At 36.4% G+C, this 17,851-nt stretch overlaps 1 protein-coding gene across 5 annotated transcripts in view; it reads left to right on the top strand.

Moving 5' to 3' along the window:
- LOC127947258 (myelin regulatory factor) overlaps positions 1-17,817 on the top strand; it is a 34,414-nt gene extending 16,597 nt beyond the window's left edge. For 2 of the 5 annotated variants that reach the window (XM_052544253.1, XM_052544252.1), the window contains 26 exons: positions 265-355; positions 454-735; positions 2,485-2,546; positions 2,718-2,940; positions 3,058-3,158; positions 3,242-3,356; positions 4,454-4,649; positions 4,733-4,809; positions 4,901-5,011; positions 5,743-5,842; positions 6,189-6,389; positions 6,577-6,685; positions 9,797-9,906; positions 9,987-10,147; positions 10,242-10,314; positions 10,931-11,013; positions 11,093-11,161; positions 11,250-11,345; positions 11,744-11,820; positions 11,904-12,005; positions 12,716-12,943; positions 13,707-13,800; positions 13,885-13,947; positions 14,491-14,596; positions 14,675-14,749; positions 14,985-17,817. In XM_052544253.1, the coding sequence (XP_052400213.1) occupies positions 265-355; positions 454-735; positions 2,485-2,546; positions 2,718-2,940; positions 3,058-3,158; positions 3,242-3,356; positions 4,454-4,649; positions 4,733-4,809; positions 4,901-5,011; positions 5,743-5,842; positions 6,189-6,389; positions 6,577-6,685; positions 9,797-9,906; positions 9,987-10,147; positions 10,242-10,314; positions 10,931-11,013; positions 11,093-11,161; positions 11,250-11,345; positions 11,744-11,820; positions 11,904-12,005; positions 12,716-12,943; positions 13,707-13,800; positions 13,885-13,947; positions 14,491-14,596; positions 14,675-14,749; positions 14,985-15,068 (3,089 nt within the window). In that variant the 3' untranslated portion in view covers positions 15,069-17,817. The remainder of the gene's footprint in view (positions 1-264; positions 356-453; positions 736-2,484; positions 2,547-2,717; positions 2,941-3,057; positions 3,159-3,241; positions 3,357-4,453; positions 4,650-4,732; positions 4,810-4,900; positions 5,012-5,742; positions 5,843-6,188; positions 6,390-6,576; positions 6,686-9,796; positions 9,907-9,986; positions 10,148-10,241; positions 10,315-10,930; positions 11,014-11,092; positions 11,162-11,249; positions 11,346-11,743; positions 11,821-11,903; positions 12,006-12,715; positions 12,944-13,706; positions 13,801-13,884; positions 13,948-14,490; positions 14,597-14,674; positions 14,750-14,984) is intronic. The other 3 variants (XM_052544254.1, XM_052544256.1, XM_052544255.1) reach the window with 3 other exon arrangements.
- The last annotated feature ends 34 nt before the right edge of the window (positions 17,818-17,851 follow it).

The following is a 17,851-nucleotide window of genomic DNA, read 5'->3' as shown; positions in this document are numbered from 1 at the left end:
AAAAAAGAAAACCTTTTTCGTAAGTGAGCTTCCTTTTGAGTTGTCTGTGAGTCATCTGTGATCCCTCACCAATCTGGCTATTAAACTATCAAACAAGTGATCAGAAGTGTTGCAAGCCACACAAAGCTTTTCTTGTTGGATTTGGAATAAGAGGTGTTTTGAAACACTTTTTTTTTATCACTGTAGAAACACGATACTCATCCTCCTCTCTCACTCTCTTCTTCTACCTTTCTGTTTCTCTCTCTCCCTCTCTCTCCCTTGCAGGTCATGATATTAACAGCTCTTTGGAGCCAACAAACATTGACACGAGTATCTTGGAGGAATACATCAGCAAAGAGGACGACAGCACTGATATGTAAGAATCTGGAAACAGCTTGTACCACTCAGTAAACCTAATTTTTTCTGATGTTGTGCTTATTTTGATGATAATAAATCATGTTTTTTCTCCTCTAGTTGTTTCACAGAGGTCCACAGCACCCCAGGACCTCAGTATCCCTCGCCCCAGGCCGGGGCATCCTCTTCAGGGGGGGTAGGGTGTGGCGTGAGCCCACCCATTCCCCTGCGCCAGGGCACCGTCCTGTCTCTGCCCCAGCCCTGCCAAAACCCCTATCCACCTCCACCCCCACTGAGCCACCTCAGACAGAACTACCCCTGTCTGGGGCAACAGCAGAGCCAAACACCCCAACACCAACAGACACACGTCAAACCAGACCACCGCGGACAGTACGCCCCGGGGTAAGAGAAAGAGACAGCAGAAAGGAGCAAATGTGTCGACAGATGGATTTTTCACATTCTATATATATATTTTTTTTTTTTACCTTTTGCTGTATTTTTGCTTTTATGGCCACAATTTTCTAATGAGAACATTCTGAATGAATTTATAACAGATTTATCAGAAAAAAAAAAAAAAAAAGCATATAGGTCCATTTGTAAAGCTAACTGTCAGTGGGTAATAAGCAGAACGTACTAAAACGTACAGATTCATAGAATAATTTAATATTTATTATTTTACAACAAAGTTGCATGATTAAAACAAGTAAAATCTAAAAATATTTATTATTATAATTATTATGTTTCATTTATTGTACTTTCTTTATTTAAAAAAATAGCATTTCAATTTAGATTAGCATTAAATTGTTGAGATATATTAATAATAATTTATTAATTTATATATATGAATATAATCGGCTTGGAAGTTTGCTGAAGGCTCTAAGAGAAAGTGCCCGGAGAGTCATAAAAAAACATACAAATTCATGTGTATAAAACACCACTTCACGATAACATAAAATAGTTATAAATTGTCTTGGGCGATAAAGCACAGTTTCATCACAACAAGAATCATAGTACGTCAAATTTGAGTAGAATAGATTCAAACTTATCATGAGAAAGCACAATGTTTTTACAATTTGCTTTTTAGAAAAAATATTCACCCTTAAATCTAACCCTCAGTGGACATAAGCAGAACAATATGAAGAGATACAAATTCATACAAATTGGCTACCAATTAATGATACTGTAAAATAGTTGCAAGCTACTGTAAGCAAATGCCGTTTCATCACAATTTCAGAATCATAGTCCGTCAAATAGTTTGCCCCACCCCTTTTGATATGCCCCGCCTCTTTATCTTGAATGACCTCAGATAACCCTCCGCAGCTCAAATAAAGGCTGAGTAAGACAGACGGAGGAGTGAACTGGGACTAAGTGCTGAGACGCAACGGGTCAGGCCTGATAACCTGTGAGGAGTTGTGCAATCACTAGGGGTGTAACGGTACACAAACATGATGCTTCGCTACATGCCTCGGTTTTAACGTGTATTTACATTTTGTTTAGGGATAGAAATCTACCTCAGATTCTGATTTAAACTAGGGAGCTCTTTTACATTAGTACAGGGTTACAATTAACAACAAAGCCCACATTTAAATTTAATTGCTATTTATTTTTAAACAAAATAATCAACACTCAGCTTAAAAAAATGATGCAAACATGTAAATTGCACATCTACTTCTAACTTATACAATTTGTATTTGTTGGTAAAAATAGCATCAAAAACATAATTTATTGTTTGAATTTTCTGAAAATCTATTTGAAAGATGAGACTTTGTTTCATATCAAAAGTAATACTTTGTAAAACTGGAAGTTTCCAATGATGTTAACCTCATGCAGCGGTTAAAACAACACTGTATTTGTTCATTACACATGCGTACCGAACTGAAAGACCTGTACCAAATACATCTTTACACACTTAGCAATCACTAATGCCGTTTTATACAGTTGCCCAAAAGAAGGCAGCAGCTATGTTGTTAGTGAGCTTTCTGATTGGTTTCTAATTAAAACACGAGTCTTGTTGAGGAAAGCTGTGATCTAATAAACAAAGCAGCACATTAAAACCCACCCAGAGTACCTTGCAGCTGCAGGGCAACCAGACACTCATGCTGGCATGTGTTTAATGCATATAAAATGTATTTAATGTTATTGTTTTTGCAGAACGCTACCCGAGTCCCCTCCTGACTCCAGCTCAGAGCCATATTCACCCCAGCAAGCCAACGGTTAGTTCAGTCCACCAACCAACAACATACACAGAACGTTGTTTCGTTATTCTTTCAGAATTTTAAATATATTTTCAGTAAATGTGTAGAGGGGGAAGAATAAGAACGTATGCATAAATGTTATGAAATATTAAATGTAACTGAATGCCTGTTTATTAATTTCCACATTAGATCCACACATGCTCAGGACAATGACGCCCGAGAACATGTGTCACATGACCAGTCCTCCTCCTCTCCCTACACACCCCCACTATCCCAGCATGCACCGGGACATGTACCTTAAGCCAGAGCCTATGATCTCACAGTATTCGATTGGTCCAGCCAGCAGCGGGGGCGGAGACATGCAACAGAGTCAGATGCTTCATCAACTCCTACAACATCCACAAGGACCAGAGTAAGAGAGAGAACCAGAGAAACATTGTATTGCTTAGTGGTTGCTCTTTCATTGCTCAGGGGACTTAAAAATTATTTCTTTTCCACATCAACAAATAAATGCTCTGTGTTTCTCCAGTGGGATTCCCGTGCATCCAACAAAGAAGAGAAAACATTCAGACTCTCCCAACAGCACTCTCAACTCTCAGATCCTCACAGGCATCATCAAACAAGAGCCAGGTGCACATAAACACACACACAGATACCTCAACACAACTGCATTTTCAGAACTACATGACGTAAACGTGTCCATGCTTTCACAGGTTTAATGCAGGATGCAGAAAACTCATACCTGGATCCAAACTACCAGTGTATAAAGTGGCAGCCGCACCAGCAGAACAAATGGACTACATTATACGACTCCAGTGGAAAAGAACTGTGGGTGCTGCCTTGGAGTTATCCAGCTCTGCATTTAGATTTATGACAAAGCCATGAGAAATGCATTGAGGGCGAGAGTGTGTGTTTGGGATTTAATGGGGTATAGGGAGGGAGGTATCAGGCTGTACTAAAAGAACCAGAAGAGAGAGAGATGGCAGAGGCCAGGGAATTCCTATGAGGTGAGCAGCGTGTAGGAGTGAGAGCGAGAGCAGAGATCTGGCTTACAAGAGGAATGAGGATGAACAGAGAGAGAAAGAGCAAGCACAAGTGGCATGACTTTAAGTTTTGAACCACCATATAGTCTTTTTAGAACTTAGAACATGGGTCATTCTGTAATTGTTGTGATGAATAAAAATAATTTCATATGAAAATTCATTTCTACATACATTTTTATACATTTACATACAAAAAACTTGTGGATTTTACAAAATAATAAAAATTTATGTTAATAATTATTCATAAAATAAAAATATTTTATTTATTATATTTTACATAATTGAATGTGTGTGTGTGTGTGTGTATATATATATATAATTGTAATATAAAAATAACAGTAAAAGTTATTTTGAAAACATTGATAGTAATATATATATACGATTACATTTGTATTTTATTTTAGTTAACAGAAAATCAATGACATCAATATTCATTACTAAACTTAAATATTAAATATTTTTTGTGTCAACAGATCATGTAAAAAAATTAAAAAATAAATATGTACACCACCGAACTATTGTAGTACATAGATTGAATGTAATCACTTTCATTTATTTAATAGTTATTTCTAAAAATAAACTAGATAATTAATCATTATTAGTTATAATAATTAACATGTATTTTAAATATTATATGATTTTATATATAACATATAATACATTAATATATATATATTTAGAAATAGATTTTGATACTGATATTGTTTTTGACAGTAATCTTAAAATGTATCTAAATCATCTTTAAAATCATCTAAATAATATTAGAAAAAAATCATAATATACTTTCATTTAGGTATTTTTCCCTCTTATAGATGTAACAAAGATATTTTACAACCCCTCTCTTCTTCATGCAATTTTAGTTTTCTCTTTCTGCCTCTCCAGTCCGATGCCTACATATAGGGTGGATGCAGATAAGGGGTTTAACTTCTCCCTGGCTGATGATGCATTTGTGTGTCAGAAGAAGAACCACTTCCAAGTGACCGTGTACATCGGGATGCCAGGAGATCCCAAATATGTCAAGACCAGTGAGGGGCTACAGCCCATTGAATGCTTTTACCTGAAACTCAATGGGGTCAAGGTGAGCCAAACAACCAGAAAACATTTCACTACTGTCTATAAACTCTTACCTGTTCTAGCATGTTTTATCTGTGTGTCTTCCAGCTGGAAGCGATGAATCAGTCCATTAATGTGGAACAGTCACAGTCTGACCGGAGCAAAAGACCTTTTAAACCAGTGTTGTAAGTTTTACACCATATTTACTAATATTATGTGTTAAGAGTGTGGATTTGAGGTGGCCTGTGACATAAATGTAAACTATTTGTTTTATAGAGTGACATTGCCGCCGGAGCAGGTGACCAAAGTAACGGTGGGACGTCTCCATTTCAGTGAGACCACAGCTAATAACATGAGAAAGAAAGGCAAGCCGAACCCCGACCAGAGGTATGAAATATAACCATGATAAAATAATCCTAACTAGGTTTATTTACAACTTTTTTTGCCCCCTCAGGCCATCCAAGATGTAAATGTGTTTGGAGATTTGGAAGTGTATGGGTGCCGTCAGAATGAGAGTTTAAACAGTTGATAAAAACATCACAATAATCCACACCACTCCAGTCCATCAGTTAAAGACTTGTGGAGTAAAATCCATACAAACCTCTATCCATAATATTGATTTATCCCATGAAAAAAAAAAAACATATCGTCTGAATCAGGAGAGAAATATGCACAAGTCAACCAAAGTTGACAAGCAAAAACAGTCCAAAAGAGATCTTAACGAATATGTCAGTCTATTTTGATGTGAGAGGACAACAGGGATTGTTTTTTTTCACTGGAGGAAGCATTTTTGTTGATTATGGACTCATGTTTTGGTCAGAAGCAATGGTTTGAAGTTAAAATGTGGATGATGGATTTGTTTCTTAAAAAAACAGCTTTCCAATTCACAAAACGTTAATCGATGGACTGGAGTGGATTACTTGTGATGTTTTTATCAGCTATTTGAACTCTCATTCTGACGGCACCCATTCACTACAGAGGATCCATTGGGGAGCAAGTGATGCAATGCTACATTTCTCCAAATACCGTCGATACTGATATACCACAAGATGAAAATAACACAGAATATCCCTCTAATGATTTTTCATTAAAAACGCTTGCATGTGTATTTGGTGTAGGTACTTCATGCTGGTGGTTGCTCTTCAGGCTCATTGTCACAGTCAGAGCTACACTGTGGCGGCTCAAGTCTCCGAGAGGATCATCGTCAGGGTAACCGCTGTCAGTCTGGTCAGATCTGTCTGATCGACCTCCTCCAATCACAACTTGTTTCTGTGTGCCATCCATCTCTGACCTATCACTATTACTTGTTGCATTTGCATTTGCATTTGATTTACTTTTGTCTTAGTAATAGTTTCTGCGATGCCATTTGTTAAATGTTTATTCTAATTGAGAAATAAAACTTCTGAAGACATCATCAATCTTAATTGTGTGCGAAATATTTATTTGAAGCTTTACGTGTAAGGCAATTGAATTTGCAGTAACACCTTCCCTTCTCAGCCGGTTACTTAAATCATTGTTCTGTTACTTAATCCTGTCTTTCCTTCTTTGTTTCTCTGTCTCTCAGGCGTCTAACCCGGGTCAGTTTGAGAGTGACAGTGAAGTGTTGTGGCAGAGAGGGCAGCTGCAGGACTCGGTGTATCATCACGGCCGGGTGGGCATCAATACAGACCGGCCGGATGAGGCTCTGGTTATCCATGGCAATGTGAAGGTCATGGGTTCCCTTGTGCACCCTTCTGATATTAGAGCCAAGGAGAATGTGAAGGAGGTATGTGTGTGCATATCTCTCTTTACACATGCTATAGGACCGTTTTGACAATTAAGAACATTGGACCACTATACAAACATTTTTAATGGCACAAATGTCATGTTTTCATATTGTAATAATTAAGCTGCATTCGTTTATTCATTTACAGTCCACAGGTATCTCTCATTCTTTTTCTCTCTTTCTCCAGGTGGACACCACTGATAACCTGAGGAGGATTTCCCAAATGAGGCTGGTGCACTATCAGTATAAGCCTGAGTTTGCAGCCACCGTGGGCATTGATGCCACTTCTGAGACTGGTACTGTCCCCACAGATCAATCCCAGTTTAAATTCCCGATCGGGGTGATATTACACCCCAAAATTAAAATAAAACTAAATGTGTCATCACTGTATCTGGACGGTAATGACAACTCGTGTTGGTGAAAATATGCTTGGCTGTGATGAAAATGATGTTAAATTGAAAAAAATTAAAAATAGTTTTACTGAAATTAATGCAAAATAAGTCTTTATTTTAGTATTGTTTATAGTACTCTTTTGAATTCGATTTTTATTTTTATATTTTCAGTTTTCAGGTATTTTGTTCTATTTGGCTTCATTTTTCTTTGTTTTTTAGTTTTAGTCATTTTAGTAAAAAAAAAATACTAATAATATTTAGATTTTATTTTACAATTATACAATTTCAATTATGAAAAACATTTATTTTTAAAGTTTTAGTTTGTTAATGATTTTTTATTTTCTCCTTTTCCAGGGTCCCCGCGGGTCCTTAAAAAGTCTTGAAATGTCTTAAATACAATTTTCGATTTTTAAGGTCTGAAAATGTCTTGAATCCTGGAATTTTCCATATGAATGTCTTAAATTTCATGTGGGATCTTAAATTTCATGTCCGACTCGTCATTTTTATTTATTTTTTCAACCGCAATTTGACCAGCGTAACATTTGGGGGCAGCACTTCGTGGGTGCAACCTGCATCATTCCATAGGCGACATACGAGTAAGTGATTGATGAACGCGTTGCGTTGATGGTTCGCCACCACGGCAGTTTGCGAAATCGCAAGCATGGGCAAAGACGATAAAGCTGTGGACATGGACAAGACCACGATTGTCAGGTCTCGCTATCTTGGTTCTCAGTTTTTGAGCCCCTCAACGGCAGAAGACTTGCTGTAGCACTTTAAGGTAAGACTCTAAAAGTAACATTTAAAATTATTTGAATATGTTAAAATGCTTCATGTGTTTTTGTTATTTCCTAATGAATATTTGGGACAATATATCGATGCGTCACAATTCTTGGATTGATTTAAATTTTTCTGAATGCATTGTGAATTGATTCTGAGCTTAGTTTTTGCACATTGCGCTCTAGGCTAGTTTTTAACCGAACACTCAAATGCTCACGACGAAGAGCGCTCGTGCGTTCTGCTGAGTCTGATTATGTAATTGATATATTGCTTTTATGACGCGAGATTAATGTAAATGCCCCACTGCAAACACCCTTGTACTTCGCTTCAACCTTTTCGAACTGTATTAATTATTATTTTATAGTAGGTTCAAGTGGTGTGTGTAAGGCATATAAATCATGCAGTGGCATCTGCTGTTAAAAACTAAACTAAGAATTGATTCGAGAGAGAATCGCGATGCATTCAGAAAAATTGGAATCGATCCAGAATAATTTCTCGATTCAAAATGCATCGATATATTGTCCCAGCCAATCAGTTAAAAAAATGTTGTGGGTGGGTGACATCTAGGCATAGGACTACTTCATTATGGATGGAAGGCAGTGCTGTAAATAACTTTATTATATAAAGCATTCAATATGCATTATGCTTCTTGCATTTTTTTTAATGTGAAAAGTAAAATTGAATTGAATTAAATAATGTAGCCCAGTTCAGGGTTAGACTCCACATATCTGTTTTGTGCTTCTCAATTTTAGGTTAACAACGTTGACACTGAACCCTATCACATAGGCCCAATTTGTGAGCATTCACTATTATGGCTTAACTTGTTTCTCAAACATTTTTTCTTTCAAATCAAGGACCACTTAGCCAATAGAAAAAAAATAAAATAAAAAAAACTTGACATATTTGGCTTAATGATCATCCCTAATGCATGTAAAAATGTAGGCCATTTTAGTCTTCTGAAACCATGGCTAACTTCACCTGCTAATAATGTGCATGATTAGAAAACAAGTCATGAGAAGTGAATTGGAAATGTTCAACGGTGTCACAGTCCATGTCAGTCATTTTGGTTGATGACTTTTGCTCACAGACCCTCCTTGGTAATCTGGCATACGTCCAGTGGTCCCCAGACCACAGTTTGAGAATCACTACTTTAGACAAACCATCTAATCTAGTGTTCCTGTAGCTCAACTGGTAGAGCACTGATCTAGCAAGCAAGCAAGTTTGGGGGTTCAATTCCCCGGGAACACATGATATGTAAAAATTGATAGCCTGAATGCACTGTAAATCGCTTTGGATAAAAGCGTCTGCTAAATGCATACATTTAATCTGAGTGAACATGAATGAAAATGTTATCATTCTTGAGGTGGACTTTGTTTTGATTTTATTTTTTTATAATTTCAGGAGGGCACCAAGGAACTTAATTTAAGGAACCTGCTTTCTGTGTCAATGGATGTATCCACAGTAAATTGGAAAGTCATGGATCTCCTACAACTGGAACATGCAATAAATTTCTGATCCTGATCTTTCCTACAATTGTCTGTCATTCATTAGGTCTATGCATAGATTATTGAATGTGCTTGCATTTATCTGTGTCTGAAATGACATAGAAAACACTAATCAGACCCTGAACAACATTTTCTTGGGGGAGAACCCCCAAACCCAGCTCAAGGCTATTAGGCAGCAACATTTAACCATAATTTAGATCAAGTATGATGAAATGGGCTTTTGTAATGTCCTGGGGCTGTCTTCCATGTCTTTTTCAAACTGCTATGAGGGGCCAGAATTTAGAAATTACCTGAAGTACCTTAAAGGCTGATAGTTTATACATAGTCAACCATGTCAGGGTTGTAAGGTCAATCAGTACTTGGTATAAAAGTTTTCGCGCCCCTTTGACCTGTCTTGAGCGTGGATGTGATGAGTTGTGCCACACTAATGCTTCGCCACATCAATCTGTGTTGTCGGACTGAACATTTCCCTTTTTTTTTGTTTAGATAAAGTCTTAAATTTTCCTTTTAGAGGACTTAAAAAGGTCTTAAAAGTCATTAAATTTGCTGTTAAAAAATGTGAAGATACCCTGTTTTCAAAAAATGGGGTGAAATGTGACCAGTACAGAATATTTTGTAAAGGATGATTACATTAAAGTCACTATTTAGTAGTTAGGACTATAAAACTAGTGGTTAACAGAAACTTAGTGTGTCCAGCTAACAGGTTGTGTGTGTGTGTGTGTGTGTGTTACAGGGGTCATCGCTCAGGAGGTCCAGCAGATTCTGCCGGAGGCTGTGAAGGAGGGAGGAGACGTGGTGTGTGCTAACGGAGAGACCATCCCTAATCTACTGGTGGTCAATAAAGTATGAGCACACAAACACATTCTTACAGATGCACACACAGTCTCCCTGCCTCGCTCTCATGTGTGTGTTTGATTCTGCAGGAGCGGATCTTTATGGAGAACGTGGGAGCAGTGAAGGAGCTCTGCAAACTCACTGATAATCTGGAGACTCGCATTGACGAACTTGAACGCTGGAGCCGAAAGCTGGCAAAGCTGCGCCGACTAGACAGCATGAAGAGCACGGTCAGCGGGGGAACCGTCAGGTGTGTGTTTATGAAGCCATGCACTCACACATGCATCAGTTCGAGTACTTTCAAATTTAGAATGTCTGAAGAAATATGCTCTCTTTTTTTTTAGCCAATCAGGAAGCTATTTTAGCAGAACAGGAAGTGGACCACTCAAGAAAAAAACAGCTAAGCCAGGAAGCAAGGTATGATTGAAAAACAGACTTCCACTTTAATAAAATATTAATATGTTAAAAACAATGATCGAATGGAATGAAATGAGATGTGATGTTATATATCTCATTGCAGGTGAAAAAAAACAACATCAGTGTTGAGATTGTTGATTTTCATAAAAACAGTTACTAAAATTATACTTGAATAATAGGATGTTTATTGTGTGACTAATCATATTGGAAATGAAAGAATCATATTGAATGCAATAGAATCATGTAGGATGAGATATAATCATATTGAATGGGATAGAATATCATGGAATAGAATAGAATCATATAGAATATGAAATAAATCATGGGGAATGGAGTAGAATTATACTGAATGGGATAGAATCCTATATGGAATAAAGCAGAATCAAATTGGGTAGTATAGAATCAAATGGAATGGAATAAAATCATATAGGATCGAATAGAATCAGATGGAATGGGATAGATTAATAGAATAGGATATGAATACAAGTATAAAGAATAGGATTTGCACAGAACCGGTGGTATATGATGAGAGGAATGTAATAGAATAGAATAATTTGGACTGGGATGGAATAGAATTGGATGGGATGAGATGAGATGATTGTTGTTGTTTCTGCAGCGGTCCGACCCGGAGCAGAGCTGCCTGAGTCACAGATTCATGCAGGGCACCATCCTGGCGCTGGTCATCATAATGACCTTCAGGTGAGGGAGGGAATCATTCTCCCCAAACAATAGACTGAATATTTTGAGTGTTTCATGCACATTATCATCTGTTCTGTAGTGTCATCTCCATGTCCATCCTCTATGTGCTCAATCTTCAACGTCGTGGAAGCATAAGTGATGTTGAGGGGTATGTACCAGCGTCACCACGTCATGCTCAGAGCTCTTTCTCTTTATTTCTGTATGCTCTCGTTTGATCTGCTGCTCATTTCTCTCAGAGTCGTTTGTAGCTCTGCGTCCCGCTGCCTTCTCTTCGTCTCGTGGACGCCCTTCCTCACTGCAACCGTCACATTCTGTCCATCCTTTTGTCTGTGGTATGCTGTCCACTTCCTTTCTCTCTGTTTCTCTATCACTTCATCTTCCCATACAGCACGGAAAGATTTCCAGTCCTACGTTTTCCAAAAAAGGAAAATTGTATTGCTCAGAGGTTTTCGAGAAGCATGTGTTATGTTCACCAAGCTTGCATTAGTTTGATTAAAATAGAGTCATATTTTCAAAGAAAGACTCATTTCAAAGTATCCTTTAGGAGAAAAATGAGGATTGATGAGAAATGTTTGGGTTCATATTGAGATCTCTGACTTTTGATCTGGTATCTTGGCAAATCTAAGCAAAGATTGAGCCATTTATTTTCATTTAATCTGGAAGAAACAACTGAGATAATTAAGTCTTTTTTTTCTTTCTGATATGATCATTTCTCTCTTTGTCTCGGCAGGTCTCGTTCTGCCGTGGGTTCGGCTCTTCAGACTTCTTTCTCCTCTGTCAGAGTGACCACATCCACTCTCTCACCAGGTGCCAGAAAACACTCAAACAATGCACGTGGTATTTGCATGTTGTGATGATTAGTTTGATAGACATTCATCATCTGTTTACAGACTCCACCTCGCCATCGTTGTCCAGTCATCATTCAACACCTGCCTCAACCAACCAATCAGCCACTATCAGTCTGTTGCCAGGCAACAACCAATCCACTCCCGGTATGACAACAATGTCACCAGACAAATGACAACTTTTGGCAAACTGAAAGTTTGTGAATTGATAGCCATCAGAGCAGTTTCAAACAAATGACTTCGTAACACTTTACGTGAAGCTTTTATACGTAATGCATTAAAGAAGTATTTAAATGCATTATTATGCCTTGAAATACACCTTATAATGCACTGTAGAATCTAAACAATAAATGTTATACATTATAATATTTATATTCTAATTGCTACACCTTTAGAAAGTATATTCGATGTAACAAATCTGCAAAAATGATAATTCGTTCTAACTTAAGTAATACAATGCAAAGAAAATATACAATGCATTTTAATGCACATTATGAATACTTTAATAATGCATTCAAGTAAAGAATTATCAATTATGCCTTGATCTTGAAATTGAACTACTTTTTTATTCCATGTCTTACTCTACATTTGTTTAAAAAGACCAGTGTTTCACTCAGAAAAGTGCATCACATTATTTGAGTAAAATGAGTTGCGAATTCTCTTTCAGGTTGAATCAATAAATCATTTTGATGAATGATTGAATTAATGAATCAGTAAACTGACACTCGGTGATGTCTTGTCATATTATCTTATCAAAGCTTCTCTGTACTGCTTTTTTTGTTGGATTGAATACAAAAAGAGCTCATTCAAACCTTCCTTTCATATTATACAGTATAGTTTCTCTCTCTCTCTCTCAGACTCCAGCACTGGCGTTCCCACCCAGGCCACGATTAACAAGAAGGCAAAGTCTCGCTTACTGGACAAAGACAGCCGGAACAAGAACCGCCTGAGTCACACGTCTTCTCCTCTGTTCCTCAGTAAAAGCAAACGGCCGCCTCAGTCTCCAGAGCTGAGCGGAGCAACCAAACGCTTGCCTGGTGGACAACAGCCACCGTCCCGCAGACAGCGCAGTATCAACACACAGGGTACAGACACACACACACATATATATATAAATATAGATCTTTATTTAAGTAAAACTATGCATTACATTTAATTGAAATTTTTGAAAACTATTTTCAATCAGATTGAATTGCTTTTTATAATTAATTATCATTACTATAGTAATAAATCATAACTATAGTTAATATACTTATTTACTTTGAAAAAAAATCATCACCTTTTTAAAACATTGCAGAGTAGCTTTAAATTATTTTACTCTTAAAAATAAACTATTTCTTTTACATTTTGAAAATATTTATTAATTATATTTTTTATTGTTCCATTTTTATATTTAATTACATTTATAAACCTGCCTTTGACAATAGTTAATATCTGTATTTTCTCTGCAATGTCTGTGATTTTTTTTTTTCAATCAAAGCAGCTGTTAAAATCAAGAAGAAAAATATAGTACAAATCTAGCCAGTTACATTTATCAACATAATGCATGATAATAAATAGCATTATATACCGACATATATAAAAATATAATTAATATATGAAACATGACTCACATAGACTGGCGTAAATATGTTTAAGTGAAATAAACAATGATTTAACTAATTGAAAAGATTCAATAGATTAAATTTAATTACTCTAATAATAGAAGGTATTAGATTTTTTTATAAGTATTTATTTTCCTGTGAGATTAAATATTTATTTATACCATCATAACATTGTTTAATCTTATATTTCCATCAAAATCAGCACAAATAAATTATGAATTTTTAATGTTTGTTTTACACACAGGTGGAAATCCAGCAGCATGTCTAAGCAAACTTCACATTGTGGAGATGGATCAGGAGATCAGAACGCTTGATTGTTCCTCGTCTGAGAGCTGCAGGTGTGTGTTCAGATTGTATAATATCTCACTGACATTATACTGATGTTTCAGGCTTCTGAGCTGATGCGTTTTATTCGTTTGCAGCTTCACTCTGTTTCTAAATGGAGACAGAAACTCATCTATGTCTTCCGTTACTCTGCACATGATGTGAGTATAAACACAGTTTTAGGCTTTTGCTCCAGTAATATTGAGAATTGTTTTATAAGAAATTAGGCCTAAAAGGAATAGTTCACAAAATGAGCCATCACTTGGATCCTCTGCAGTGAATGGGTGCCGTCAGAATGAGAGTCCAAACAGCTGAATAAAACATCACAATAATCCACACCAGTCCATCAGTAAACATCTTTTGAAGCAAAAACTGTTTATAAGAAACAAATCCATCAAGACATTTTAACTGTCCAAAATACGAGTCCATAATAACACTTCCTCCTTACTTCCACTTCCTTAATTCTGACGGCACCCATTCACTGCAGAGGATCCACTGATGAGCAAGTGATGTAATGCTAAATTTCTCCAAACCTGTTCTGATGACGAAACAAACTTTAAGATGGCCTAAGGGTGAATTTTTTTTTATCAGTGGATATCCTCAGACACAACACAGATGTCTGGGATAATCCCGAATATCCTCTGACCCTAGAATCGCCCCTGATGCCCTTCTGACTCATCTTAGATCTCTTGTTGTCCTTTAAGCTCCTCCTCCGAGGTCTGGGTGTGGCAGTGTGGAGCCACCAGGGGGCGACTTTGTCCAAATCAACCAGAAGCTTCTTTCTCACTAGAGCGGAGCGCTTATACAGCGGTGAGATTACTGGTCCCCGTTTATTATGATGTTGCACTTTGCAAATCTCTTGTAACATGCAAACCTCTTTTCTGACAGGGGACCAGCCACCTGTGGTCACTTCCTGTTACGCCTTTTCAAGAGGTCACCTACTATTTTCGAGTGTCACATTCAGTGAGTGAGCTTCAAACATGACGGTTCATCTCTTGCTCTTTCAATGTGTCCTGACCAGACACCAACCAGAAATGACTGCTTGATTCACATGGAATGTGCAAAAGAATCAGTTCACAAAAATGAATCAGACTTCACAGTATTATTAGAAAAAGATCTGCCATGCATTTTTATTGTGCATGGTTAAGACTCTGTGTTTCATTGATGATAAGTTAACCATTGTTCTCTCTGTTTACAGAGTCAAACGGGATGTAGCAATGAAGATGGCGATGTGTCCTCGCAGTGCTCTGAGTACAGTTTCCTCATTCAAAGCACATGCTAAGCAGCTTCAAGATTCATGATATTCAGCTTCAACTTCTCCTCTGTCCACTCGTATCACCGCCAGAGATTCAAAGACTGTTTTATCTGAGTGAGCTGATGAAGACATCTTATCTCTGTTTGTTCTAGGCATATTTGTGCAAGATGAAAACAAAATTAGCATTAAAAAAAAAATTATTCAGAGATCACTCAGCCTTAACCTTGATTATATATTACTGCTTATATACACACTTGCACACATACACACAAACATTTATATATTCATTGTCTTTTTGATTTGCCAAGATGTAATATAAACAGGTACCAGTTCATGACTTTTGGGTGGAGTTCACACTCTGCAGTCTTTTCTCTCTGCTTCTCTCTGTCTTTATGTGAAATTGACTGTAATATCATAAAATGCTCTTGCAGTCAACATGAAATCTAAAAGGACCAAATTTACCCTCTTAAAACTTGCTTTTGTGCATGATTCAGCAATGCACATTATTCGCATTTCCTTTAAATGCCATTAAATTGTATGTGTTTTTGAATCTTGAAGCAATAGGTCACCCCAAAATTTTAATTTGCTGAAAATTTACTCACCCTTAGGCCATGCAAAGTGTAGATGAGTTTTTTCTTCATTAAGAACTGATATGGAGAAATCACTTGCTCACCAATGGATCTTCTGCAGTGAATGGGTGCCGTCAGAATGAGAGTCCAAACAGCTGATAAAAACATCACAATAATCCACACCACTCCAGTCCATCAGTTAATGTAACAAATACATCCTTTTAATGTCAAACCATCGCTTCCAGCTAAAATATGAGTCCATAATTCATAATAATGCTTTCTTCAGTTAAGAAATTGTATCATCTGAATCGGGAGAGAAATATGCACAGATCAGGCACCGTTTACAATTGAAAACCATTCTAAACAAATATCTCTCTGGATTTTGATGTAAGACAACAACAGGACTTTATCACTAGATGAATTGTTATTATGGATTCATAGCCATCAGAACGATATTTTGGCAAGAAATCTCTCGTTCTGATGGCTAATGCTAAATTTCTCCAAATCTGCCAAGAAGCATTCATTTTCATTCTTAATGCAAGTCTTTACAGTGAACCATCTGCATGCAAGTCTTTTTATTTTTCTTGGTCTCTGACTATTTATACACTGGATATGGCTTTAACTGCACCAGCTCATTATTAATGAGACACAAATTAGGTTGTTTACCTCATTTTTTGTTAAACTCCTCATAACTGCTGTCGAACACTATGAAGGATTTTAGCATTAATAATAAACAGGCAGAGTCTTTATGTTAAAGGCCTCAGTTCTGCTGTCGCATTCACTGGAGAGAAACAGTTAAGATACAGATATAAAGAAAGCAGTGTATAAAAATAAAGCAGGAGCCATAAAAGCAACTACTGGATTTGTCTAAAAGTCACTGGATGTCTCTGTTAAACTGGATAGACTTCTCACTGGAACCGACAGCAAACACTGGATCTTAAACACCTGTCAGGAAACACTGCAAATTGAGTTTTTACTTTATTTTATTATTTCCTTTTCCTTCTTTTACAGTGTATATTCTTTCATTTTTAATGCATTGTTTTGAATTCACGTAGTATGCTGCTCTGCGTACTATGCTTTAAGCCATAACTAATGATTGTGTTCAAAATTAGAGCGGATCCCTGTTGTTTTTCACAGGTTTTGTCAGACAATTTCCTAAACTTTCAGTGTTTCTAAACAACAAAACTAATATCAGTCTTTCAAGAAGAAAAATGACTTTCATGTAATCCAGGACTATGTACATTTCAACACCATATTAAGAGTCTTACTGTCTTTGTTTGTTTCTTATCCTTGTATACCATACATTTTGATGTACTAGATACTGTTTGAATATTTTAAAGCAGTAAGGAAAGCCATAATGTAGTCTTTGTACGGCTGGGTAATATGTGATTGTGTTAGCTGTGGTCAAATCAAGAAGAGAACCAGGAGTGTTAACTAAAAATTTTGTGCACTAAAATTTCCATAATGCCATACTAATGCATGATACTGATTCTGAGTATTAAACATTTGAAATGATCTTTAGAAATCTAATATATGGCTATTTTTAAAAAATCATTGGGAGCATCACATATTCTGTCATGAATAAACCAGCCTCTTGTGGAAGCACTTGCAAACTATGCACTGTAAATATTGTTCTTCTAATGTTATCTGTGGCATTTAAAACTCTGTAATATATGAAAACTCTTCTAAATGTTCTTGTGAGAATTCAGTTTGGTTTTTATTATTTGTTATAACTCATATTTCATTATGTACAACCTTTATTTCTCCTTTATTTCTGTTCTTTTTACTCGTCATTAGATTCGTTTCATAGCATGTTTGACCTACATTTATGATTAGCTTGTTCTCTGTTAATCATAACAAATTTGATTAAAAACATTACTTTTTAAAATATCTTTTTTTGGGGGGTGAAACATACCGTTTATCACTGACACAAAAATATTTTCTTATTTTTATTATCTTTATTGACATAAGCCCTGTAAGACCTAAAATATTAAAAACTGTTTATTCACTATTGTGTTTATGATACATTTTTTCATTTCCAATTCTTTCTCTGAGCTTTCTGAAAGCCTCTGTTGTATATTGATACATAATCGTTATTTTTAGTTCGTCTGCATAATTTGTCTGACTTTTTTGACATGTATGTGTACTGATGTCATAATACAAATGCATGCAAGCATGATGCATAAATAAAAATTCTGGATACTAAATTTAAATTCGTCTTTGTGTTAGAGCCATATGAAA

This window comes from Carassius gibelio, chromosome A25, assembly GCF_023724105.1.
Source record: "Carassius gibelio isolate Cgi1373 ecotype wild population from Czech Republic chromosome A25, carGib1.2-hapl.c, whole genome shotgun sequence".
NCBI classification, from domain to species: domain Eukaryota; kingdom Metazoa; phylum Chordata; class Actinopteri; order Cypriniformes; family Cyprinidae; genus Carassius; species Carassius gibelio.
Note: the sequence above shows the minus strand (reverse complement) of the source record. Positions and strands in the feature narration are given on the sequence as shown.